At 45.2% G+C, this 26,273-nt stretch overlaps 1 protein-coding gene across 1 annotated transcript in view; it reads right to left on the reverse strand.

Annotated features, from left to right (window-relative positions):
• Positions 1-26,273, reverse strand: part of nr3c2 (nuclear receptor subfamily 3, group C, member 2) — a 62,432-nt gene that overhangs the window by 26,829 nt on the left and 9,330 nt on the right. Inside the window, exon 3 of the mRNA XM_062516471.1 lies at positions 1,294-1,421. Coding sequence (XP_062372455.1) covers positions 1,294-1,421 — 128 coding nt within the window. The remainder of the gene's footprint in view (positions 1-1,293; positions 1,422-26,273) is intronic.

The following is a 26,273-nucleotide window of genomic DNA, read 5'->3' on the forward strand; positions in this document are numbered from 1 at the left end:
TATATCTCAGAGTATCATGAAGTGAGTTTCAATAAGCCAACCGGCCCCACACCAATATGCCAGCAAATTAGTGGGCTTAGCATGTGATGAGAGCATTCAAAACATTTCAAGTGAATTTAGCTCTACACCTTGAGAGAAACTGTCCAGACATACATCTGTAGACGGTTTTACTGTGCATGCATGGCTTGCCTTGCCCATGGTATCCCAAACATGATATGGATACCATCATTCATTCAGCTCTCAAGCCTCATCCATGGAATACCTGAGGTATGCTGTGATCTTTCATATCATAAGTTGAAGGTTGCAATGGTTACTGTAACTGTTTGTTATATTTTGTTGTGTATATATTCGTTGCATATTTTGTTGCGCATACTGTATCTATATTCAGAGTTCTTGATTTATGATTGACAAAACATAACCCCATTTCCATAAAACATTGGAACCTTGTGTAAAATGTAAATACAAACAGAATGTGATCATCTGCAAATCACATACACCCATATTTAGCTGAAAATTATAATAATGGCAAATGGTACTATTTTAAGGAAAACATACACTCATTTTGAATTTGATGGCAGCATCACAAAAGTTGGAACAAGGGTAACAAAGGAAAAGTTGTGTAAGGCTAAAGAAAACACAAGGAGTGTCACAACTAATTAGGTGAACATGATTGGATAGAAAGAGCATCCCAGAGAGGAAGTCTCTCAGAAGTAAAAATCACCCTGAGAAAAACGCTGTGGGCAAATGATGCAGCAATAAATAAAATAATCCTCCCCAATTATGAGGAATTTGAGCATTCATCCATAGTGCATAATATAGGGGCTGATAAGTTATATTGGATGGCCATGGAAGGTCATTTCTGCCATTTGGGGGAAAAAAGCTAAGTAAAAATGTAGAATTTTGAAATACTTTGCAACTTAATTTCGACTTGGTATCTCAAAATGTTGATTTAGTATCAACTCTGACTTACATAGCCTATAGCTAGGCAGATAAGCTATTGCTGAATGATATATTAAGGCTTTGAGCAACATGCAGACATTGCAAAACTGCATTTTGTACACAAAATTCTGTTTTTAAAAATATTATTTTTTTTTTTTTGGGGGGGGGGGCTATTTCTGCATGGAAATGTGTAGTAAAGTAGAGACCGCACTCAGGGGCTGAGATATTGAGATTTTGTATGAGTTATACAAAAACTGTATTCAAAAGAGCCGCAAAAGCATTATAGGCTCTGACAAACGAAAAAGACAAACGTTTTGCATGGAGATGTGGCAATAAATGCATAAGTGATCTTACCTTCCACTGCTCGCTTGAAGAAGACCTTGCAGCTGCCGCAGGTGACCACACCATAGTGGCAACCGGACGCTTCATCACCGCACACCAAACACACCTTGGCCGTTGAGGACGTATGTCTTAATGACGAGCTGAAATGAGAAGAAGTCACTTTAGCTCGCACATTAATCTCTCAATAGTAACCAATCAAGACTACAAGAAAACAGCAACTCTGTCCAATTTTAGAGATTACTCTTTTTTATAATGTGCAGTCACAGTAAATGTGGCAACTTCCATGAGCGGGGGGAAGTTTAGGAAAAGGCTTTTGATTTATAACACCAAGCTGGAAACGACACACACAAAAAGAAAAATAACAATGGAACAATGTCTTCCAAAAGAGCCAAGGCAGCGGGAAGGGAGAGGGACCAAGTTTAAGGCTGCACACTGAGGCACCACTGTGAATGCCAGCCCGCGGCTCATTAACATCTCTTAATGAAACTAAAGCGCTGTGTCATGCTACGGCCTCTAAAAACACATACATGCTATCTGCAATATGTGAGCACGTGAATGAATGAACTATTGCAAATGGGTCCAAATTGAATTTCCGTTAAGTAAAGAAGCTTAATTAAAACCGGACACAACTGTAGGTTACAAGAAACACATCTGGACAGAGAGTAAACCGAAGTGAAAGTAGTGTAGCTTCAGTACGCATTTGTTTGAGCCCATAGGACACAAGTCATGTCCTGCTGAAGCCCTGCACATGCAGCACTGACATGTAAATGTTTATGCACTCCTGAGCGGTAATGTTAGCCAGAGCAGAGCTCAAATGGCGCTGCCTTGGAGCAGTTCATAGGAAGGGTTCCCTTGCTTCCTATTGTGGCTTACTGTTGTTAAAACCATGAGTGCCACTCTAATCCGTGGGATATAGAGCATCTTCTCGGGAGTGAAGGGGTTGCTTTGAAGTAGGCCACTTGCAAACAGACTGCCGTGACTCACAAAGTGGCCAGTGGCCAAGGAGGTCATACATGGAATAAAAAGATGCTCTGGCGAGGAACTGCAGAGATTTGGTTGTGATTGGCAACATGGAACTGGGAGTCACCTTGATGATATTATTACTCCAGCATGAACAGCTGAGCTGCAAAACACTATCAAACAACCACGAGAGAGAGAGAGAGAGAGAGAGGGAGAGAGAGATAATGATGAGAGGACTACACATAAATAGAGAGAGAGAGAGAGGGAGAGAAAGAGAGAGAGCGATGGAGTAACAAAGTAAGAGGGAGAAAGGTTTTGCATCCTGTGCCCTCCAAATGAAATAGAAACAGTCGGAAAACGAGGCGTGTGCTCCAAATAGTTGTAGCTGACTCAGCAGAAATCTGATTAAATCGTCCAGAGAAACCTGACAGAGCGCGGAGCGGACACACACACACACACACACACACACACAGTTGCAACAGTGCCCTGTGGCAAGGCTCAAAGTCACCCAACGATGAAAGACTCCCAAGGCCTCAGCTGTAAAGCGCGGGCAGGAGAGGTAAGGACGCGAGTGGAGACTCCAGTAAAGTGGTGGACAGATTGCACTCTGCAGGGTCCTGTTTGCTTCTCAGCCTCCCTACTGCCCTGCTGTTAGCAGAATGTACACCGAAAGCACAGCTCCAGTAAACAATACATATGGCTTTGTTTACGCCGTTGTGAGTGTAAATATAAAATGACATGATAAGATTTAGTTAGCAGTAGTAGAACAAATCATAATATTTCATGGAAGCCCTTGTACCAGAGGGCGTTGATTCGTGAGGAACACTGGTTTCTTCTTTCCATCCGGCAATGTTAATTAGCTCTTTCCTATTTCAGTCAATAGCACTAGATAATTGTCTGGTTAGCATTCTGACAACACTCTCTCCCCTAACAAGCGGTTTGATCTCAGAGGCATGCCTGTTCCCTGGCCAGGCACGGCTGGTGCACTAGCAGCACCTCTCACATGCAATCTGCACTACTGATCTAATTCTGCCGCCGCCATCTAAGCACACATTCAATTTGTTAGACGCTAGCTTGGGGTCTCTGGTATTGGTCTACCACTGGCAGGCTTCTGACTCTTTCACTTGCTCTGTTTCTTTCTCTCTCTCTCGCTCTTGCACTTCTTTTCTTCCACACCTTTTTCTTTGGGTGGGGGTAGTTGTGTAGTCCTAATGTTGGCGGTGTAACGGCAAGAGAGGAGTGTGAGCCCGGCTAAAGACAACTGTGCAGTCAGACTCCACTATTCCTCTAAGGGCCCTGCCCAGTTCAAAAGATGAAAACAAAGAAGACAGAAATGGAAAGAAGCAAAGAAAACAGCAGCTCCTGACAAGGTGACTTCTCCTACTGTGGGGGAAGTAGGTCAGCGTCCACTGTTGCAAAACAGTTGGCCAACTGCCAGGCTTTAACTCTGTGTGTGTTTGTATGAGAGAGAGAGAGAGAGAGAGAGAGGGAGGGAGAGATAGAGAGAGAATGAGTGAGAGAGAATGTGTACACGTGTAATAAACGACAGGAGAAAAGGATCAAGATAAACACGCAACACCCATGGACCCACCCAGGGTGGGTAGAGGCCCCCTCAGCCCTCTCGTGTTACACATGCGGTGCGTGCACCTCTAGCGCACTGTCCCTCACACCCTGTTGCTTGCGTGGCTCTGGCGACAGGCAAAAGGGCGGGCCAGCCCAACTGTTCTTCTCCTCGCCGGCCAGCATGTGCCCCACCATGGCTTGTTTGTTGCGATGATCTCAGCCTGAGCGCGTAGCCAGGGAATGGTGTCATCTGTCCATCTGCTCGGCTCCAACGCGGCCAAACGCCACAAGTTGTTTATGAGGCTGCGCTGACACGCCCCCCCCCCCCTCCTCACCCCCCCAACAAAGGATCCTGTTCACACTACCGTGGGCCACGCCGCGCCGCGCTCCCTCCACACACACACACACACACACACAGGCCTAAGCTGTACAAACTGGGCTGCATCTGCAGCGCATTAGCAGCTGTTAGCACAACACGGCACGAGAACACACAGGCCTGGAGGAGCAGCCATGATGAGAGCGAGCCGTATCAAGTGATGTGTGCTGGCCGGGGCAGCAGTGGAGGGAGCTCTTGGTGACCCGCAAGGTAAACACTTCCCCCCAGCTGGCCATAGAGCGCTGCTCAGACACGGCTCACCTCAACACTCAGCACACCCATGCATGGGATCACAAGGGGGAATACATGTCATGTACCAGGACAGGCACATATCAATAGTCTCACACACACACACACACTTTTAAAGCCACAAGGGACTGGCCTCTGGTCTCCTCCACTCCATCTCTGTGCTGCTGGAGTCTGGCTGGAGGACAGACACACACACACACACACACACACACACACACTGCATCAAGATCAAAGGAGCCTTTTCATTTTTTTCTTCACATTTTTTTCTCCTTCTTTTCCAGACAAAAACAGTTCTGGGCAGCGACTTCATTGTTTTCTATTGCCTTTTCATCTTCAATAGACAACAATTCAGTCCTTTATTTCACATGAATATCAGGTTCAACTTCTCATACTGCAAAACATACAATATCCATTGCAGTATATAATCCCAGTAGCAGTCCCTTCTAAGCCAGCTAGTCTCATGGAGATGAATGGACTCCACACGCCTGCAGGAACACACGGAGAACCTCTTTAGTCCTACTCTAGAACTTCCCATGAGTAGAGGAGGCTCTGGCCCCTGCACTCTAATGGCCGGAGCATGAGAACCTCTTTAGTCCTACTCTAGAACTTCCCATGAGTAGAGGAGGCTCTGGCCCCTGCACTCTTTAGTCCTACTCTAGAACTTCCCATGAGTAGAGGAGGCTCTGGCCCCTGCACTCTAATGGCCGGAGCATCAGAACTAATGATAGCTGAACTTCACAGAAAGAAGGTCCCAAGTCCCCGTGCACTCTCTGAAGGTTATCACATGAAAGGGCTAGGCCTATCTGGGAGAGCTGCGTGTGGCTAACCTGCGAGAAAATGGCCTCTCCGTCATTGCTAGCAGAGTGCGCCCTGCTTCTAGTCTTCACAACTCTTAGAGAGTCAGGTGCAGTGAGGACGAAAGTCAACTTCTAGGTCAAGCACAAGCTCATGTGTTTCTCTGTGTGTGTGTGAGAGAGAGAGAGAGAGAGAGAGAGAGAGAGAGAGTGTGTGTGTGAGTGTGTGTGTGTGTATATATATTACGTATATATATATACTGTATATATACTGTATATGGGGTCTAGGGGACACAGGTAGGCCATTAGAGCAATCCATCAGCTCCAGCTCCAACACAGAGGCTAGCAGGGACTGGGCACGAGGCCTGTGTATGTCTGAGAGTATGCTGCTCACTGTGTAAGTTTGCTGTTTGTCCAACTGCACATACTGTATGTCCTGTATGCTCTCTCCTGCTCTACATGTGGATGCATGTCTGCTCACTAACATACATATACCATACGTCTGCATGTTTCATTGCTCTCTTCCAATATGGTTCCATAGCTCAACCACAGCCCTTTCCCCATACACTCTTTGTCTTAGTCACACACCCACACTATTCCATTAACCCTGACAGAAACGCACACATGTCACTAACCAGGGGCTAGGGCAGATTACCATACCAGCCCTCCTTATTGTGAGAAGAGTGCCCTTCTGTGAGCAAACAGATGCTTCTAGAGGAGAAAGAGGGAGAGAGAGAGAGAGAGAGAGGGAGAGAGAGAGGAGAGAGAGAGAGAGAGAGAGAGAGAGAGCGAGAGACAGTAACAGCCACTCCAGTCTAGGGGTATTTATATAATAAGCACCTAGGAATGTAGAAAAAGCTAAAGGTAGATTAGGTAAAACAAACAGTGAGGGAGGACAAACGGGCTTATGTAAGCGAGGGGAGACAGTCTAAACATTATGAGTACACCCACTCAGTCCCTGCCCCCCAGAGGGAGAGAGGGAGAGAGGGAGCAGAGGGAGGCCTGCAGTGGAGAATTATGGGCCACCCCCGAGAGCATTAGAGTCCCTGGAGCTTCATTAGCAAAGGTGACCCTTTGTAGGGGTCGTCTGAAAAGTCCCTGCGCACACAGAAAAATAATATGCCACTATCCTGTGCTTGGATTACAGCATCATCCTTTACTGGAGGCGACCTGGCCAGAGTATCCAGAGTCATGGCTTCCCTTCTACTGTACCGCAGGTCATCACGGCTGAGAGCTCAAACTCTCATTTACAAAAATAGGATAAATGATAGGGGGTGAAAATAGCTCTGCTTTTTTGCGTGAATAAGCTGTTATTAAGGAGAAAGTCGTAGAAAAGAAATTTCTAAAGGACTTGGCATAGCCTGACTGTGCCAAAAAAACATGCAGAAATAATCATTATAGCTGTCAATAACTTAACCATCACTCGAAATAAGTGTTGCTACAATCCCATATTTGATTGCTTCCATTTTGACAGCTGTTTTTTGAAATATGGATCATGTATCCTTATAAATTCAGTTATCACTGTCATGAGCAAGGTTAGCCCTCTCTCTCTCTCTCTCTCTCTCTCTCTCTCTCTCTCTCTCTCTCCACCTCTCTCTCTCTCTCTCTCTCTCTCTCTCTACATTGTGAGCCCACACACAGTTTGGTACCTGTTTATTTTATTCATCTGTCTTCCTTGGAGGCTTCGAGGTGAGGGCAAACAGAGAGGAGTAGAGTAGTGGAGAAGAGAAGTAGAGAGAATGAAGTAGAGTAGTGGAGGAGAGAGGAGGAGAGAAGGAGAGTAGTAGAGGAGAGAGGAGGAGAGAAGGAGTAGTGGAGGAGAGAGAAGGAGAGAAGGAGTAGAGTAGGGGAGGAGAGAGGAGGAGAGAAGGAGAGTAGTAGAGGAGAGAGGAGGAGAGAAGGAGTAGAGTAGTAGAGGAGAGAAGTAGAGAGAATGAGTAGAGTAGTGGAGGAGAGAGGAGGAGAGAAGGAGAGTAGTGGAGGAGAGAGAAGCACAGAGGTGGACAGAAGGAGTAGGGGAGTGGAGGAGAGAGGAGGAGAGAAGGAGTAGGGGAGTGTAGGAGAGAGAAGGAGGTGGCCTTTCACACCCGCTCAGCTCCTTCTCCAGCACTCCCATGCAGCTGAGGGGGAGGAGGCCCAGTGAACACTGAACAGAGGGAGCAGAGACACCTGGAGCCCCATGGGAACTGGCCTGCACGAGAGCTGGTGCCACAGACAGACAGACAGACAGCTCTCTCAGAAACATATCATTTAGATGGTGAAGGGATAGATAATGAAGTGATTACTGCAGCAGCAACCCCCCCCTCCCCCCGCCACACACACACACACACACACACGGGTGTTACAGCAGGAGAGACCCAGTGCAACTCTTAGTGTTTTCAATGAATTTGTTCACTTCTGCCTGACACGCAAGGACAGAGCCATCAAAGGCATTCATTTTTAGAAGACCTTCAACAAAAGCCAAAAAGTCATGTCTGAATAGTCAATTAATCAGTGTATGGGAAAACCACCCCTACTATCTAAATCTCTGAGATTGCAGCCTTCTTTAAAAGCTCATACCTGGAGGGTTCAGATTTTGACAAGTGTGACAGCTTCAGAGATACATAAGCTCGAAAGTTGAGCAAAGCGCACAAATCATTCTAGAAGTCGCATTTTTGGCCGTATTGTATTAGCAAAACTGATAGAGTAGCGAAATTAAACACTTACTTACTGTAGTGCTTGAAGAATACACTACTAGGAAACTGAGTTTTATATTTATTTTCATTTACAAAACTGCAACATGATAAATCATATGCAGTCCTTCTTTACTCAATGGCCTGGGGAACAGGCCTGGTAACAACTGTGGACTAAAGTCATCCTTTAGTTCAGGAATGTTAATGCTTTTGCATTGTAAAGGGCACTCTTACTGTGTGAGAGCTCGGACATATTGTTTTATGTCTTACGTCAGCCGAGGTTATTGCATTCTCAATGTCTCAGCACTTATGTTATGTATGCATTTACAAATATACCAGGCAAACTATGTTAGGTATCCCTACCATATAACCCGCATACTGTATATACCTGTCTGTGAATATGAGCATGGGACAACCAAAATGTTTAAATTGAAGCACAAAAATACTACCAGTACACAAAATATAAATACTCAACACATTGACACAGAAGAAAAGCTTGAAGGGTTAAAATAAACAAAGAAACACAAAATCCCTGACATTTCAAGTTTTAATCACATTTTCCCTGAAAGAAGAGAGTGCCCTTTGTTCACAAACAGTGCAGCTGTTGCCCGGATACAAGGGGAAAGGGCCATATTTTCAGCACCTTGTGAGCAATAGGCCAAACTATTTACACTAATCTGGCTTAGCGGCTCGCACATTGACATAAACAGACCCTGCAGCATCAAAGCAGCTTCGCTCGGGCCCCCCACAAATCCCCCTTCCTTTCAGTGACACAGCTGAACTCCTCAACCAGGCCAAACCTTTGTGGCCTGACCCACTGGCTCTCTGGAGGGCTGAGTGGACCGATCCCTCCCCTTCACTCCGCGTGGCCTGGTTTCTCCGTTGACCTCCAGACTGAGCTTAGGCCCGCCAGGACAAACAGGAAAGACAAATCCCTAAAGTGTGAGATTAGCACAGGAGGATCACAGGGAGAGAGTGCGGCCGCCACCCACCCTACACCTGTGTGTGCTCACTAGTACAACACGCTACAGCCGCCCACAAACAACGCCAACACACCACAACACGCTACACCCACACACAAACAACGCCAACACACCACAACACGCTACACCCACACACAAACAACGGCAACACACCACAACACGCTACAGCCGCCCACAAACAACGCCAACACACCACAACACGCTACACCCGCCCACAAACAACGCCAACACACCACAACACGCTACAGCCGCCCACAAACAACGCCAACACACCACAACACGCTACAGCCGCCCACAAACAACGCCAACACACCACAACACGCTACAGCCGCCCATAAACAATGCCAACACACCACAACGCGCTACACCCACACACAAACATGACCACCACAACACGCTACACCCACCCACAAACATGACCAACACACCACAACACGCTACACCCACCCACAAACAATGCCAACACACCACAACATGCTACACCCACCCACAAACATGACCAACACACCGTGTGGCCTCTGGGATCTACCCGCAAGTAAGTCCGCAAGTCTGGTTTTCCAAAGGTATCAGCACTGAGGTCACATATATTTCTAAATAATTGTAATACATTTTTTAACAAAACATACACTGGCATTCAATTCCAATGTTTGAATTTTCAGAGAGCCACATGTTGCTACTATGATCTGAGTTCAGGGTGTGTTTCACTGTAGTGATATTTTCTATTGCACTGGATCTGTTCTCTTGCCTTCTGAAGCAATGCCATTTGTACTGGCATGCTCTAGCAGTCCTGTGGTTTCTTCCCAAATTACAACAACAATGTCCATATCTCCATTCAGGTGAAAAAGCATTTTGGCATGTGGTCCTGTAAGCACTCCCCCTATCAAGGGCCTCAGCCTTGCCCTTCCCAGCCCTTTGAAGACTGCCTGTAGACAGTGTGTTTACCCTATGGAACAATAAACAATGAAGTTCATGTCAGGCCAGACCTCTGCACACCCACATCTGTCGCTTGGCTAACAGCACCACTAATTGTGGTACTATGAGAGAGTCAGAGTGATTCATAACTTACAGTAAGAAGTGGACTTGTTTGTCCTGGTGGCAGATCAGCTGCCATAACCTCTATCATTTTAAACTGAGAATTAGGCATCTATAGGTAGACCAATCTATGCATGAAGACAAGTCACATATCCAGCACACAGCACAGGGTGAATTTGGCTTTAAATAAAACATCTGTGTGTACTACTACTACCACTACTACTACTACTGCAAATACACCAATTAGCCCTTACCCCAATACAATGTATGTCATATAACTGGTTCATCTCTGGATATGAGCATGGCAAAGCTAACGGATCAAATGTGAAAAATAAATAAACAATAAAGCAGGGTCTGTTTTGCATATTAACATATTTCCATAAACAATACCATAAGTTTTTATCTCCACTGGTTTAGTTTTCTGTTCCCTTCCCCACTGTCTACGTATATTTATTGTGGTCAGAAGATACAACAAAGTATGAATAAAAAAGTCTGCTGTGGCAGTTCACATTCAAGGTCTTTGTTTGCACAGTGCAGCATTAAATGGGAACAACTAAGATCCCAACCTGAACCAGCCTCCTCAGTGAGTTGACCCAGGGATGCAGTGAGGGCTGCCTGCAGTGGAGATATGGAGCCCTGCCTCCTGCAGAGCGGGACGCTCCGGAATATTCTCTGCATACCACTTCCTTGGTCATGCCTCATGGCAAGCCTGAACAGCTCTGCCAGCTCTGTTTACTGTATGTGTACTTAATGGTGGAGAGGCTCGCAAAAGTCACAGAGTGAGAAACCACAACCACAATCTGTACAGTGCAAATGCACACACAGACACACAAGAGTAATGGCCAAGGCTTTGTATTGGCTGAGCTCCAAGTGGTTTGCAGCAGACGAGCATGGTCTGCACGTGAGCACTACGGCTGGGGAAGGGTTCCTGCCAGGCTGCATGTGACATGTATGGGACGGAATACAACGGCTCAGCCAAACACAGCCCATCTGAACACAGTGAGAACGAGAGAGAGAGAGAGAGAGAGAGAGAGAGAGAGAGAGAGAGAGAGAGAGAGAGAGAGAGAGAGAGAGAGAGAGAGAGAGTGAGTGAGAGATTAATTAGGAGAACAGGTCACAAAGTGAGAGGCCAAAAGGTGCAGCTTAACCTCTGATCTCTTGACACTAATTATCAACCTATATGTGCTATAGAGGATGGACAGATGGATTACACAACACCTGGAACTCAAGTGGATTTAGAGGGCATCGTATATTCACAGGTAGAGGTAACAGCTTGCCTTGGCAGATTTCAAATGTACACTTCAGAGTGCTCTAGAAGGTTTACAATGCAAAGCACATAAGTCATTCTTAACTAAATATGACTAATAATGTTTTAATTATGTTGGCAGATGTTTTTTTAAGTATCAAGATTGGGGGTAACTGTCTTGTATCCTGTATTTTGTATCAGCAAGTAATGATATGAATGTGCACTGCATCAAATCAAACCAAGTGTTAGTCATCTTATACTAAGATCAAAAAATCTATTTGGTATTGATTTTAGAGACTTACCTAGTGCTCTCTCGAAAGATACTATTGACTTCATTTAAGAAGACTGACTTATTTTATTTTAAGGAGTCTTATCCAACCAAAATTGCTCAACGCAATGATAGCCAAATTTGGATGTTTTTAGGACAAATTTGCTAAAATGCACTAGCAACAGACAAATTTGCATAATGCACAAGCAACAGACAAACTTGATGAGCAGTTTTTGCAGTGTAGCATTAATGTTATGATGAAATAAACACATTTGCTAGTTTTTCCATTATACTAGTTTTTCCTATATTCCATTTAGTTAGATATAACTTAAACTGACAATAGGGGCGAAATAAAGAAAGTTCTGTCTATTTTGCCTAATTTTTCAGTGACTGACTCATTTTACGATAACTGTTATTTTTAGTTATTTTTATTTTTATGTTAATGATTATGGTATTAGTAATAGCATAATAGTAATAACAACAATAACAATAATGATAACAACATCAAATATCAAAAAACATAAGCATGCGCACCATTAGAGAATGAATGAGTTTAGTGCAAGGTGAATAGATGAGTCTCTAAACACCAAATTGTTGAAAGTGGATGTAATATCTATCATAAAGGTTTGTATTTGGGGTAAATGACTAGACAAAACAAGTCTTGGTTGCAGAAACTACTGTAGGTACAAAATGTTAAAGAACACTCACAGAACAACACACACACACATGAACAGGGACACCTTTGGACTATAAACGTCTTTGCTTCATGACCTTTTTCAAATTTAGTTTGTTCGCGTTGAAGGATTACTAGGCCATATGGCTGTTTGGAGAAATAATGCCACACCTGTCGTTGACCTCTCATGAACACAGCCGTGTGAAAACACAAAAGTAAAAGTATACCCTCAAAATAGATCACCTGAGCACAATATGCTCTGTCCAGACGTGCACACCCTACAAAAGCGCCAAGTCAGAGCCAAAAGAACTCCTGAACACCCCTCTACACTCCACTGAAAAATAATAATAAAAAAAATCAAACATTAAGGAACTGAAATGGAGATGAGATCTATTTGCCAGACTAAATGGACAGAATGTCTTAGATCAAAAGTCTGAGCTTCTTAAAAGAAATGTGTCCATCTAAACAGCAAAATATAAAAAAGAACAAAAACTCCCATGTATTGTACAACACAGGGGCAGTATCACATACCATCTGAGACCACATCCCAGCAGGAGAATAAGTGAGGCACACTCAATTGATTAAGGGGTTATGATGCAGTCACCCATCAAGCCTTGGCAGCGTGTGCCACCCATGCCCCTCTAGCCCCGGGCACTGCCATATCGTGATGACCGCTGCAAACAGACTCCGCCTGCAGAGCAGTGGTCTCGTCCGGCACGCTGCATCATTCGCAAGGGCACATGTGTGGGCCATGTGCCGGCCCCAGCCTGAGCACGGCATGCTTTCCAGGAACACTCTCTCTCCCTCCCTCCCTCCCTCCCTCACCGTGAACACTCTCTCTCTGTGTGTGTGCATTTTCCTCGAGCTAGTCTCCTCAAGTGTGTCTTCCCAAACTGCTTGTATCTCTTGTGGACTCCACTGTCCACATTCATTATGTGAAAAACCCTCCACCATCCAACAGCCATTGGAAAAAAATCCTTGACTGGAGAGTTGAAAGCCTCCTAGCCCCCAGATCCTTGACATTTACACATCTGGGTTCTGTGTAATGCACATTACTGAATCTGCGCTTCTGAACCTAGCCTCACTCCTAGTCTCACTCTCTCCTAGCCTCTCTCCTAGCCTCACTCCTAGCCTCACTCACTCCTAGCCTCACTCTCTCCTAGCCTCACTCCTAGTCTCACTCTCTCCAAGCTTCACTCTGAATGCACTGATTCACTCCCCTTCATTCCCCTCAGTCTCTTGAAATCTACTCTTGCTAAGAGCTATGCAAAGCATTACTTTGTCTAAGACTCTGATCATTGAACTGAACTATTTCTCTGTCAAATCCTGTTTGCAACCTGCTTTGTCGGTGAATAAACCCCCAATCTTTGGTTTGTTCCTGATACATCAGAAATGCTATATCCCTTCTGTGTAAATTACTTCCTTATCACATTAGTCATGTCTATGCCTCTGTGAGTTTATACTAAGTCATTACCCACAACTTCACACCACCACGCCCAACTATTGTGCCAGTATGTGGCATTTATATCTCTCAGAATTTGACCTGGGGAGCAGTTAGATGGAGTCGTCATGGCAAGTAAAATAGAAATAGAATACACACGGCAATTACCCAATAGGCTAGGTATGTTTTATGTGACAAAAAAGATGCATTTGAATGACTCCTTTTGTTCAGTGGCATCACTCATATCTATTAAACTGTATTAACCATTTATTACAGTGCTATTCCCCCCTCGGAGAGCAAAAGCAGTGCTAGATAAGGCGCTGTGCATCTGTACCTTCGCTATTCTTATCTCTACTGTGGATACAGCAAACACAGACACTGGGAGACGGGGGGGTGGGAGAGCTGTGGGAGTGTCGGCGGACCTCCTGGTTATGTAAGCAGCGAGGAGACGAGGTGCGGCGGAAGGCCGTCCACACTCAGACAGCCTCCTCTCCTCCACAGTCTCGCCGCCGGGTCCCCAGCCGCATCGCCATTCCCATCACGTCGGCCTTTTAATGAATCATAACACTGCACCTCCGCCGCGCTGCCCTCCCTGTTCAAATAAAGTAGGGCCCAACCAAACATCCTCAGTGCTCAGAATATCTCTCACATCTCCAGCCCACCAAAATGTAGGCAACTCAAAACTTTTCACCCTGCTCACACTCTGCTGAATATTTTATTGTCTTTCACACAGTGTAGCTCATTGTTCAAGGAGCATTTAAAGACTCTGCACATTAGCGTAAATACATGACATCCTCGGTGCAGCTCATAAATATTTAGGGATAAGGAGAGGGTGCGGGCAAGGTAGGCTATCCCTTTGTTTGGGGAAGCTGACTCTATACTTTGCTTTTTCTAGGAGAGAAAATAAAGCCTGGTGTTTAATAGAAGAACTCTAAGCTGGAGTGTGACGATGGACCTTCAGCCAAGACTCTTACATCTTCTTCTTTTGTTCAGAAAAGGAGGGGAAAGTTAGCACTCTTGCTAAAAACAATTCCCTCACCCATCCAGCACTGTAGGGTGATTTCCTATTCTTTTTTCTTCTTTATGTTCCTTTTAAAGCATTTTTAATTACTTTTGTGGGCTTGAGTTAGTCTCCAGTGAGACTGTAAGTTCTTCAAGGGGAGACCACAGGGATTTGTTTCACTGAACAATAGATTTGCTCTGGAACAGAGGGCTTTGTGAGCAGACACGCTGCACCACTGCTCAGCACTTCATCTCTTCACATGTTGCTTCATGTTGAGAAAGCCCCTATGCTAATGACACACTGGATCACCGCACCAGTGTCAAGATGGCCTGATTAAGGGTTTACACAGGTGAGGTGCGCTCACACTGCTCTCTCTTCCAGTAGCTGTCAGAAAGGCTTAATACTTTCCATGTACACACACTATATGTATTGACTTCCATCCACCACATACTGACTGATAAATAGTGCTTTGTGTTCACCATACATGTCAGGTTTGCCTTTGATGAAGGAACAGCAACCTGTCAATCAAGGCATTGTAAGGTGGTGATTCATCACTGCAATTATAATATATATTCCATGTTAATGCAGATTCCCTTCTCAACAACGGGTTTTATATGGATTCCTTTTCCAACTGATTGCAGTTTTATAATTGCTCTTCCTTCCAGCTTATCAGGTTGTCTCCAGGAAGGCAGACATGAAACCTGACACTATGGTCTCAGTCATTTTTGTCATTTCTGGATGTAACCGCATGTTTGTGTGTTTTTGTGATGTTGTGTGATTTAAGGAACGGTTTGGATGCAGCAGCTGCCGGTGAGGGTGTAAAGCAATAGCTGTGAGCTATTGTGTGGGTAGCCAGAGAATAGGAACAGAAGTGTGACTTTAAAGCCATTCTCCTATCAACGGTTCATTTTCAACTATTCAAAAATATCTTGTCTATGACTGAGAATTCAGACATGTTCAAAACAGTGGCACTATGGAAACTGTTTTCACTTCATTTTCAAGGACATTATGCAAATATACCTTTTGAAATGCAATTCTATACACTTTGTATCTCCTAATATGAAGCAGAAGCATTAGTAATACCTGCACTCCCACATGCACAGAGTTCCCCTCGTATACGAATCCCTGGCTTCTCATATCCCAGTGTGTTGTGTTTGGCAACCACAGGAACTCTTTGGGTTTTCCACTTGAACATAATGCAGAGCCACAGTGTGGCAAGCCATCCTAATGGTCCTCACCACCAGGGCTGCTACTAAACAGGACCAGGCCTGGACGGCTTCACACACACTGGACTGAAATGAACCGTCTAATTGTGAAGGATCCACTCTGCCCAGGGATGGAAGGTCTGTGGCGTGCTGTAGAGTTCTGGCTAGACTGGTTTGATGGTAGTGAACGGTCTAGCTTAATCTCTGTATGATTCATCAAGCATGGCACTATTGTTTGCATTCTGCTTCACTGTGTGTGAAACAAACATTGATGGGTTATTAAGTTCTTTCAAACTGTACACAGTGCAGCTGAAAGGGATATGTAACTGGATGCCAGACTGACACCCAGTTTAAAAAAAACATCTTAAAACAATATTTGTTGACTGTTTACCATGATAACAGGTTAACTGTTATCTCTGTCTAGATCAAAGTGCCACCAGTCTACAGGTGTGTGTGTGTGTGTGTGTGTGTGTGTGTGTGTGTGTGTGTGTGTGGGATCCATGGAAACCTCCCTGATAACTCATTCCACTTTTTTCCGTCTTTATCACACAAAGGCAGCACATGTAACCCCACACAAACACACATGTGCACCTTGTCATGTATGTTCTGTTTTGTGCTGTGCAAAGGTTAGTTTCTAATGGGTAACTGCTGTTAAGTGGCACAGCAGAGGTTGCAAAATCACACTAAAACAAATCTGTCAGCCTCTACACTTTGATGAAATGCATTGTACAGGTTGCAACACAACCATCCATTCAGGAGTAGACGACACATTGTCTGACTCTGACTGAATTATAAGGAAGAACAGCATCACATTTTTCCATACAAAATCTTCCTAACTAAACAGACTGTAATGACACAATCCCTATTTATTTATGAGTGGAAATGATCCGCTATAAATCTGTCGGGGTGGAGGGGGTGGGGGGGCTCCTTGTTTATTGGTCTGGATGTATACTGAGCTGACGGGCTGTGATTTATCTGCCATGGGATGGCATCTGCTGTGGGGGAACAGTCGTCTTTGTTGAAAGATTTTGTTAGTGGTGCTGGAGTGGGCCAGGAGCTCACCATGCCCCGCCCCGCCCCGCCCCGCCCCATGACTCAGCCTCTTACGTACAGGTACATCCTCAGAACTAGCTCTGCTCCGCGCCATTACAGTCTGGCCACAGCTATGGAAACTAATGCTGTATTGCCGTATAGGCTAACGTTTAATTGCAAAGCAAAGGGAATGCAAAAGCTAGGGCTTCCTGGACTAGTTCAGAGTGTTGCCAAACAGAATGGGCACATTTACAATATTAATTCTAAAACTTCTTCTTTTCTCTCAATATCTCTCCTTTTTACTCACTCAGCCGCTGCCTGCCCACCACACACACACACACAGACACACTCCTCTCTCCTTCCTATATGCAAAGAGGTGCTCTTCAGCACAGGCCTCTGTTGGCTAAAGAGGGCTTTGGATCTGTAATTGGATTACAAGATGATCAGCAAACAAACTGAATAAGAGGCAAGACACAAGATCAATGTAGAACAACTTCAGTACCTTGCGCCAGAGAAGAGGAGCAATGCTGGGCACATGGCAATGAGCGGGCAAATGATCCCCGGACATACGCTACAGCCTGATTCATTACTTTAGCAATTGCACAACGGCTCATAAAACCGCTCATTTGACTCTCCACTGTAGGCTTTCTGCACAGCTGTGGCATAGTAGCGGCAGTTGGCCTGCACTCACTGGTACAGAATCTCATGTACACAATCGGCAACCAAATCTTTTATGACATTAAAACACAAATAAGTCAGTGGATAAAAGGCCTATCCAACTCGGTAACATTCCTTCAGCTCAACAAAGGGGCTATTAGATTGTTCATAACCTCAATTACAGATTATACTCAGACATATTTCAGCACAGCCACTAATCTATTCCTAATCTCCCCAGCATTGCTCTATACAAACAACACGCAACTGCTGGCCTCTTATCAGATTGGAAACCCAGTCATTCAACAATTACTATAACCTATTTAACTTGTGTTTGTGAATGTGTCACCAAGCAAATACACATACAGTACTTAATGCAACTACGGAGGATTCAAGTTGATTCAATTGTTCCAGTGTTACAGTATTGCGATATTCCATTGATACAGTGCAAAGTTTGACAAAAGTGCTGCGCTATTTGTGTTGGGCTTTTCTGGGTCAGGAGGTGAGTAAACACTGCTCTGCTCATCACCTTCAGCAGAGAGAGAGAGAGAGAGAGAAACTTTTATAAAAGTTGTGGAAGAACCTGAAGAACCGGTAACATCGAACCAAGTGCCTGACGCAGAACACTGAGTCGGAGTGACTGAGTGTCAAGAAGGAGGAAAAACTGCTGACAAAGCAGATGCTGACAAAAACTGACACGCTGTTATTGACACACCAATGGACTGTGAAAATGTAGTCACGGTGCTGTTGTGGATTCCTCTCTTTCTTTTCCTTAAAAACCTTCCTTTCTTACACAGCCCTCATAATATCCTGAGGGCTTTAAGAGCTTAAATGTCAGTCTCATCAGATCAATGTCATTCGCATTAAGCACCCCAAGCACAATATAAATACTTATGTAGGCCAGTGAGGGGGCTCAGTCAATCCAATTAGCAGGGGAAGGGAGGGGACCTGCCATGAAATTTCAGTTGTTGTGCTCATGCTAATGCATACCTGCACTGTCATGTCTCTGAGAGAGCAAGATAAGGCAGCCGTTTGTGTGGGCCTAAGACATAAGGAAGTGTGCCCGGTAGCATCTGCACTGGGAAATGCAGAGCATTCTGTCCCAGCTGAGCCATGTAAGTGAGTGCAGGTGGAGCGGCCCCCTTGGCCTGCTTCTCATTAGGTGTACTGGCCACAGTGCCCGTGGTGGACGCAGCGCCTCTCCACCCAGACAAACAAACTCACATCAGTGCCAATCTGGAGGACGCCGCAGCTCGGCACCAGAGGGGCATTCAAGTCCGCAAACATACAGTGGAACTGGACATGAGCTTGACCAACGCAATTACCGTTAGAGTGGAATGTTAGCACCAAGTCATTCAAATTGAACTGTTCAAAGAAAACATGTTCACCATGAACGCTCGCCACAGTTTGGCAGATTTGAAAGCACCTGAGGTGACACAGCTAAGGACTCCTTCAGAGTTAACCTTCACGATTACTCGGAATGCTGCCAGACCCACTATATCTGCATAGGAACCATCTTGCTAAAATGACTTGCAAAAATCCAGATCAAAAGGTATTCACTATGGTTAAGTAAGTTATTGTTAACACATGTAATAACAAATGGCAAGCAATTGCTTCTCTGTGTCTCTCTACAGTTCATTCCACTTGTGCACGCAATGCATTGAAGAGGTGGACTATGTGTGCATGGATGTTGTCTGGCTCATGGCACGACCTTGGCCCCTTTAATGAAGATTAAGAGATGTATAAGATTAACATTGTCTTGCTGGCCGGCCACCAGACAGGGAGAGACAGAGAGGCTCCACAACCATGCTTACATTATGTCTCACTCTCACGGTGTCACAGCCTGCAGTCAAGTACTACAAACACATACACACACACACACACACACACACACACACACTCACACTCACACTCACACTCACACTCACACTCACACTCACACTCACACTCACACTCACACTCACACTCACACACACACACACACACACACACACACACACACACACACACACACACACACACACATACAGACAAACACACACACACACACACACACACTGCTCTACATATATTCAAACCATCCCCCTTCAAGTCTTGTTCAGGCGCTGAAGACGACAGGAGATCCAACTTGTGTATTTCTCCACTGTGTCTCTGTTGAGCATTTGTATTGCAACTAATCTCATTATGGTAGATTTAATCAAGACCATGCACAGATGGGAAAGAGAAATGTCTTTGCTATGATTTGCACACATAAGGCATAGATTACTGACTATACCATTCATTTCCTCTCTAAACCTCTTATCACTGCTATAAATAGGTGCAGAGTCTGTCTCCATCGCACAGAGAAGTCAACAAGATGTAGGGTACGATTTAAGTGGTGAGGAGCGCTTTTCTGGGTTTCTGTGGAGATGATGGATAGGGGAGCCTGGCCCCAGATCTCCCATCTCCCATCCCTCTGTCTCCTCTGTGACTCGCACTCGCTGCTCCTGCTTCCTCTCACTCACACGGCTCCTTTGGACTGTTTGTCTTCTCCTCTATTTCTCTCTCCTGCCTAACTGACTTCCTGGCGCACACACACACACACACACACACACACACACACACACACACATGCACACTTGCACACACACACACACACACACACACACACACACACACACACACACACACACACACACACACACACACACACACACACACAGTGTTATTGAATAACCTGACTAACACTGTAAACCTGATCTGTGTAGCATGATGCTTGAGGACAAAAGATTGACAAATTAAATGACAAGATTGAAAAGAATCTTGATCTGGGCTGAAATACTGCTCCAAGGACAATGTTTGGCACCACGATTCACCTACTGCAACCAATAGTCTGGGAACCAAAGTAAGGGCCTTTGCCAAGTCTTTTTGTCATAAGTTCAAGTTTTGTGTCAAATGTAATTATCAATCAGCATTATCCCCCAATGCCGCCTTTCTTGATGCAGTATGGAACCGTGTCTGAACTCTTTGAACTGGCTCGTGGGGCCAGGCTTGTTATGTTAGGCTTACAGTATGTATGCACATATTATAAAGCATAGGTCATGTAAAACATAGTCTCTTGTATTATCAAAAGCAAATATTATTTTGAGGTCTGCACTGTTTCCCATTCTGACACAGCAGAAAAAAATGATGACCTTGTCACAGACCAAGGCCTTATAAATTCTATAGGAAATACTAATAATGGTCACAGACCAAGGCCTTATACATTCTATAGGAAATACTAATAATGCGGTCCATTTTCTTATCTGTTTGTGAGCTTAACCCCAGTCGAGTTGAATCTAGAGATGCTTGTGAAACTGAACAGAGTTAATACAAATCAGTCCACAGTTCTCTGTGTGAACTGGCCTTTGCAATGATTAGTACATACTGTATCAGCAGTATTTTGTGAATGCATGTGAATGATCTTTTTTCAGTGTTCACACATTGTGTTCTGTGCAGAAGAAGAGTAGAAGAAGTAGTAGTGGTGGAGTCTTTCTCTCTCTTTCTCTCTCTTTCTCTCTCGCTTGACTGCTACTCTGATCCGCTATAGGCTTGTGTGTACATTTCTCCATTCTGAGGTTAGCCGGACAACGGGCTCACTCTCTCTGCTCATATCTGGTTTACCACATGCAAAATCTAAGCACCCACTGGATACAGGCGGTAATAAAATGATTACAGGGTAAACACCCTGTAATAAATGCCTGTCATCCGGTCCAACGTAAAGGCCAATTACTCTAATGGGGCAGCCGCAAGGTCAGCCCACCGGCATCGTCTGGCCACTGCTCCTTCAGGGATCCCATTCAATCCCACCATACGGCACTGACCTGCCCGTCGCATCCACTCTGCACACCTACCATTAATCACTGCTGCCCTCTAAACACACCACACCACACCACACCACACCACAGCCAGCCAGCTTTTAGCTATTTATTTCTGCACAAACTAGCTGACCTTCACCTGAGGCAGGAGGCCTGGCCCTGAGTTCTTCACAGAGCACTGGGAGGAGGGCCACTGTGCAAAACAACACAGCTACAGGTGTGCTGGAGCCAGCCCCTTATGAAACACACACTCATCAAGCACCCATCCCCCAACCCATCAACTGCCACGTCACCACGCATCCCCATCAAATCCCCTGGCAGCATATCTATAGAAAATCACCAACCAACCAAACCACAGGAAACTGTGGTGAATCACTGCTTTTGTGTAACCAACAGATGTTGGCGAGATACCATGATACAAAGCAGAAGCAGCAGAAAGAAAGAGAGAGAGAAAGGGAGAGAGAAAAGGAGAGAGAAAGGGAGCACAAACTGGACTTTGTGCCCAAAGCCAACATGAGCTCTCAGGCTGAGAGTGAAACTACAGTGAATGGGAAACAGAGAGTGCCTGAAGATCTGACTGCAATTTAGCCAAACTCCTTTTGTTCCCTTTCCCATTTCCCCAAAAGTAGATTTGTGCATCTAGTGAAAATTAGAGATTGAAGCATCTGGCGAGTAAAAACTCCAGCCTGAGTAGAATGCGAGGGAAAGTGGGCCCTAACACTGGCAGCATCTGTTGTGTCTAGAGAGCGATGCGGAGCAGAGGAGAGGAGGCGAAGGCAGGGTTCCCAGGGGAGCCGTCCCATAGGATTTGAGGCTTGTCCTCATTTTTTCACACCGTTTTTGTCCTGAGGGGATGATTTGCGACTGAGGCCTCAATATCTCTGTACTCCCTCTCCCCTGGAGCAAAACATGACATCCAGGACACATCGCACGACTCAGCATGTTCTCCATCAGCCGCTTTCTCTGAGCAGGCTTTGAAGGGCCATCCTGCTCTGGCCCGCTGAGTGGCACCCTCGGAGGGATCATGTCATGATTGGTGGTTTGTTTCAGGCCGAGCCCTGGCTGGGATAAGACAGGCCAACCACCGTCATTAAAAGCATCGCCCTCAGCTGCAGCCTTGGCGCTGGACACCAGCGCTGTGTGCTATTGGCCACAGCCTCTCCTCTCCACTGCCACTGTACACTGGCTGGAGCAGCATGCATCTCCTCTCAATCAGTAGTGTACAGCAATCAACAAGCACACTGACGCTGCCAGTAAAATAGTCATTTGTCTGTTTCTTTCTTTCAGTTGTTTTACTTCCTTGTGATAGTCTCTTGCCAGCCCTGTTTTGCCTCAGTTCAAATGCTGCCCCCACTTCCTGGCCCAGCTCCAAATGAGTCACGTGGGGGAATCAGCATTCGCTCCGTCTTCTGGTTTCCTTTCCTTATCTCTCATGAAATAGGGGAGGGAAAATGCCATCAAGGCAGCAGAGCATGTCTGATGGGACGACAGAAGGGACTACATCACAACTTCTGAGCCCAGATCCAGACCACAAATACACACAGGGGAGAGATCTAGCCAGCTCTGTGGACTTCCACAGATGTGTGCCTTCATACTAACTTCTAACATCTTTGCAAACAATAACACATTTTCTCTCACAATGACTCCTTCCATTTCAATATCTTGGAAGTGAGGTGAGACATCATTCCAGAAAGGAGTTCTTCTGGAAAACAATATTCAGCATTGTTTTACAATAACACAGCTTATGTGTATGGATACTGTAAGCACAGTGCCATACTGTACGTTGGTCTGTAGTTTGACTGGTTCACCTGGTAGAACAGCCCTTCCACCAGTAATCTCCCCTCTTCTGCATGTTTCACTATCTTAAAAAGACATGGCAGGTTATGCTTAAAATAGGCTCACGCTAGGATATGTAGCCACATGCAAAAGGGTTGACAACCTCCCCTGCGCTGCCATGTCAGTGTGCTACAGTAGCTGGGGAGGGGGATGGGGGTCCGTCTATCATGTGAAGGCTGACTCACATGACCCAGTCTGCCTACACTGAATGAGGCTGGGTGGGCGTAGCAGCAGGGTGTCAGGTTAGCGTTGCATGGGAGACTGCCGTCGCCTACAACAAGCGCATCAGGGTGGGAGTAGCAAACCCTTGTCTCTCTGCACCCACATTCAGACTGGCACCACACACACACACACACACACACACACACACATGTGCCCTGAGTGCTCATCCATCTGTCTAATTGTTTGTTCTGCTGTCCTATCATCATGCATATCTGTCTGGAACCAGTTTGACCAACCCCTCCGTGTCAGTCGGATCTAGTTTGTGAGATACATACGCAATAGTTGGACCGCTGACAGAGCCACCTGAACTTTGAGCCCTGACACAGATTCCAGAAATATGGCAGCATATGCTGCTGGAATCTGAGCGTGTCGGTATGAAGGAAGAACTCGGAGCACGTCATCCGCCTCAACAACTGTGAAACAAACGCCTCGGCTGCAGAATGTTGCTCTGCACATGGGCCACTGCGATAAGAAAAACAGAGAAATGGAATTGTGCGCTGAAATAAAAGGGGAGAGGGGGAGCAAAATGTAGCAAGCAACTGTAACATCAATTAACCGTGCTAATGGGAAAAGTAGGATATGGTTCATTGCCATGGAAACAGTGCTTTCCAACCTTCAGTCAGAATGGCCCATTGAACAGTAGAGTGCATGCGGCCCAACAGTTAGCCTAGTGGTCCGCTGCTGAGCCCCACACGGAAATGGGTCAAAGCACCCATTCAGAACCCACAGAGAGAGAACATGCTGTCACAAAAGCAGGGACAACCTGCGCCATAACACCACAGCCTTGCCTCAAAGTGGAGCACACTATTTGGAATTGTGTACTTTCTGGAGGGGCTGTGTATTTGTTAATTGAGTGTTAACAGCCAAGTGGGAATTCATACCTGACCTCTAATGCAGCCAGGCCTGTTGGAGCAGCTTGGCATGTGAAGAATTTATACTTGCTGTAAAAATCCCAAATGATCACTCCAGATGCGAGCCCAAGTTGGGCCTGGAGCGGGGATTAAACGCTCATTTGTAGCGCTGGGATTTATGCTGCGATGGTTATTATGTGTAACGCATCCTCTATCTTGAAGCATAATCATTTTACTGGGCAAGCCCTTTGCAAAGCCTTAGTGTTAAGGTTCCTTGCACCAAATTTGACATCATCGAGTTTTTGCAGCCTGTTGACATTCCTAACTGATAGGCATCCATATTTCATCTTTTAATGTGGCCTAATTCAAAATTCTGAATTATTTCAAGAATGCATTGCGAGCACAGAATAAAGTACTGGAGCGGCTGCTGCTGTGACTATTGAGATCTATTGAGTAGTCTATTCGCCATGAATGGGAATAGGCAATGACCTCAGATTTGGCTAATTTCAGTGACCAAATCCTATGTCGAATATTCATTCTGAAATATTTGATTATGAAACAATGAATCAAATGTTAAGCTTATTAGCCGCATATAGCAGACATGTTTACTTGCAGCGATGTGCCTTTACTAGATGTGGACAGCGCTGCGCTGCACTGATCCCAAATGATTGCTGAGGCCCATTCAGGTCAGGCTCTGGCCAGAGTCTGAAGGCAATTAGCCATATCAATAGTGTAAACAGGTATTGACACAGGTTAGAAAAACACAGCACATCTGAACATCTAGGTCAAGGGCTCAGCACACCACCACCAGAGCTCTTTCTGTTCAGCTCACATCGAGGAATCTCAACGCTTTGCTTCTACTTCAAATTTGTATACTATAATACACAAATAAACATAAAGAACTAAAGTACACCATTCTTTCTACAGCTACATTTCTCTCTATCTCTCTCTCTCTCTCTCTCTCTCTCTCTTTCTCTCTCTTCTTCCGAGGCAGCACAATCGTTGCTATGCAACAACCCGTAACTAAAACTGACAACATGTGGTAGTAGGATTGAGCAATAAAATACCTTCTTAGCCAATCAGAGATTTGTAGTTACCGTGTGTATTCTACTGATTACTTGGCTTTCCTTACAATAATTGTACATGACACCTTTCATTTGATTTCATTCCCCAATCACACTGATTATTCTTTTAGGGTTTGATGTGATCAAGCCTGTCAAGCACTACATTTGAGATAAGGGGATTTTCCAGCAGCCATTTCCATGATTGAGTGAGTTGTACTCCTACTCCTACTATACATCTGTGCCTGAACATCTGCATGAGTATATTCATGTGTTGCCCTGTCGTCTTGCTGGACTGGCTGTGGGTGCATCCGTGCCTTTCCCTGCTCCTCTTAACGTGATTTATTCTTTTGACTTTCCTGTAGCCATTGTCACTCGAGTGGAGAATTCATTTTTATGGGTCCACCTCAAGTCTGCACAAAGGCAAGCATTGCCTTGTTTTCCCCACCGACAGCTCTAAAGAAAGAGCCTCTGTGTGCTTTCTAGGTCACATTCGATGCCGCGCGCCGGCCATCTTTAAAGATTTATTGGACATATTCAAAAGTGCAGCACACATGTGTTAGAGACAGACAGAACGAGAGAGCTAGAGAGCGAGAGGGAGGGAGGGAGAGAGAGACAGAAGAGAAACATGGGGGAGGAGAGCTGTTAGCATTACATGAAATGCGGCTGGAAAGTTTGCCTGTCTTCCGGTTGTGTTTCCCCCCCTCGCTCTCCTGCACTTTAATTGAGCCAGCTGAGCTTGACCTACTTTGCCACCCAAGCGGAACAATTAACATTTTTTGAGGTGCTTTCATTAATGGCGCCCATTTCTGCCTGTGCTTTGTGATGATGTAGTCTATACTGAAGTCCCCTTCACTGCCTAAAACTGGCTCATTCAGTATCCCCACTTGAGCAACTTCCAATTAAACATGAATGATCATGTTATGTTATTGTTTGTTCAGTCATGCACATTGAGCCAAAGCAAATGATGGCTGTGACATTCAGAGATAAGGATTTTTTCCAGTTTTAAGAGGTAACTACATTTAGTATAAAAAT

The sequence above is a fragment of the Sardina pilchardus genome, chromosome 2, assembly GCF_963854185.1.
Source record: "Sardina pilchardus chromosome 2, fSarPil1.1, whole genome shotgun sequence".
In the NCBI taxonomy this organism is placed as follows: domain Eukaryota; kingdom Metazoa; phylum Chordata; class Actinopteri; order Clupeiformes; family Clupeidae; genus Sardina; species Sardina pilchardus.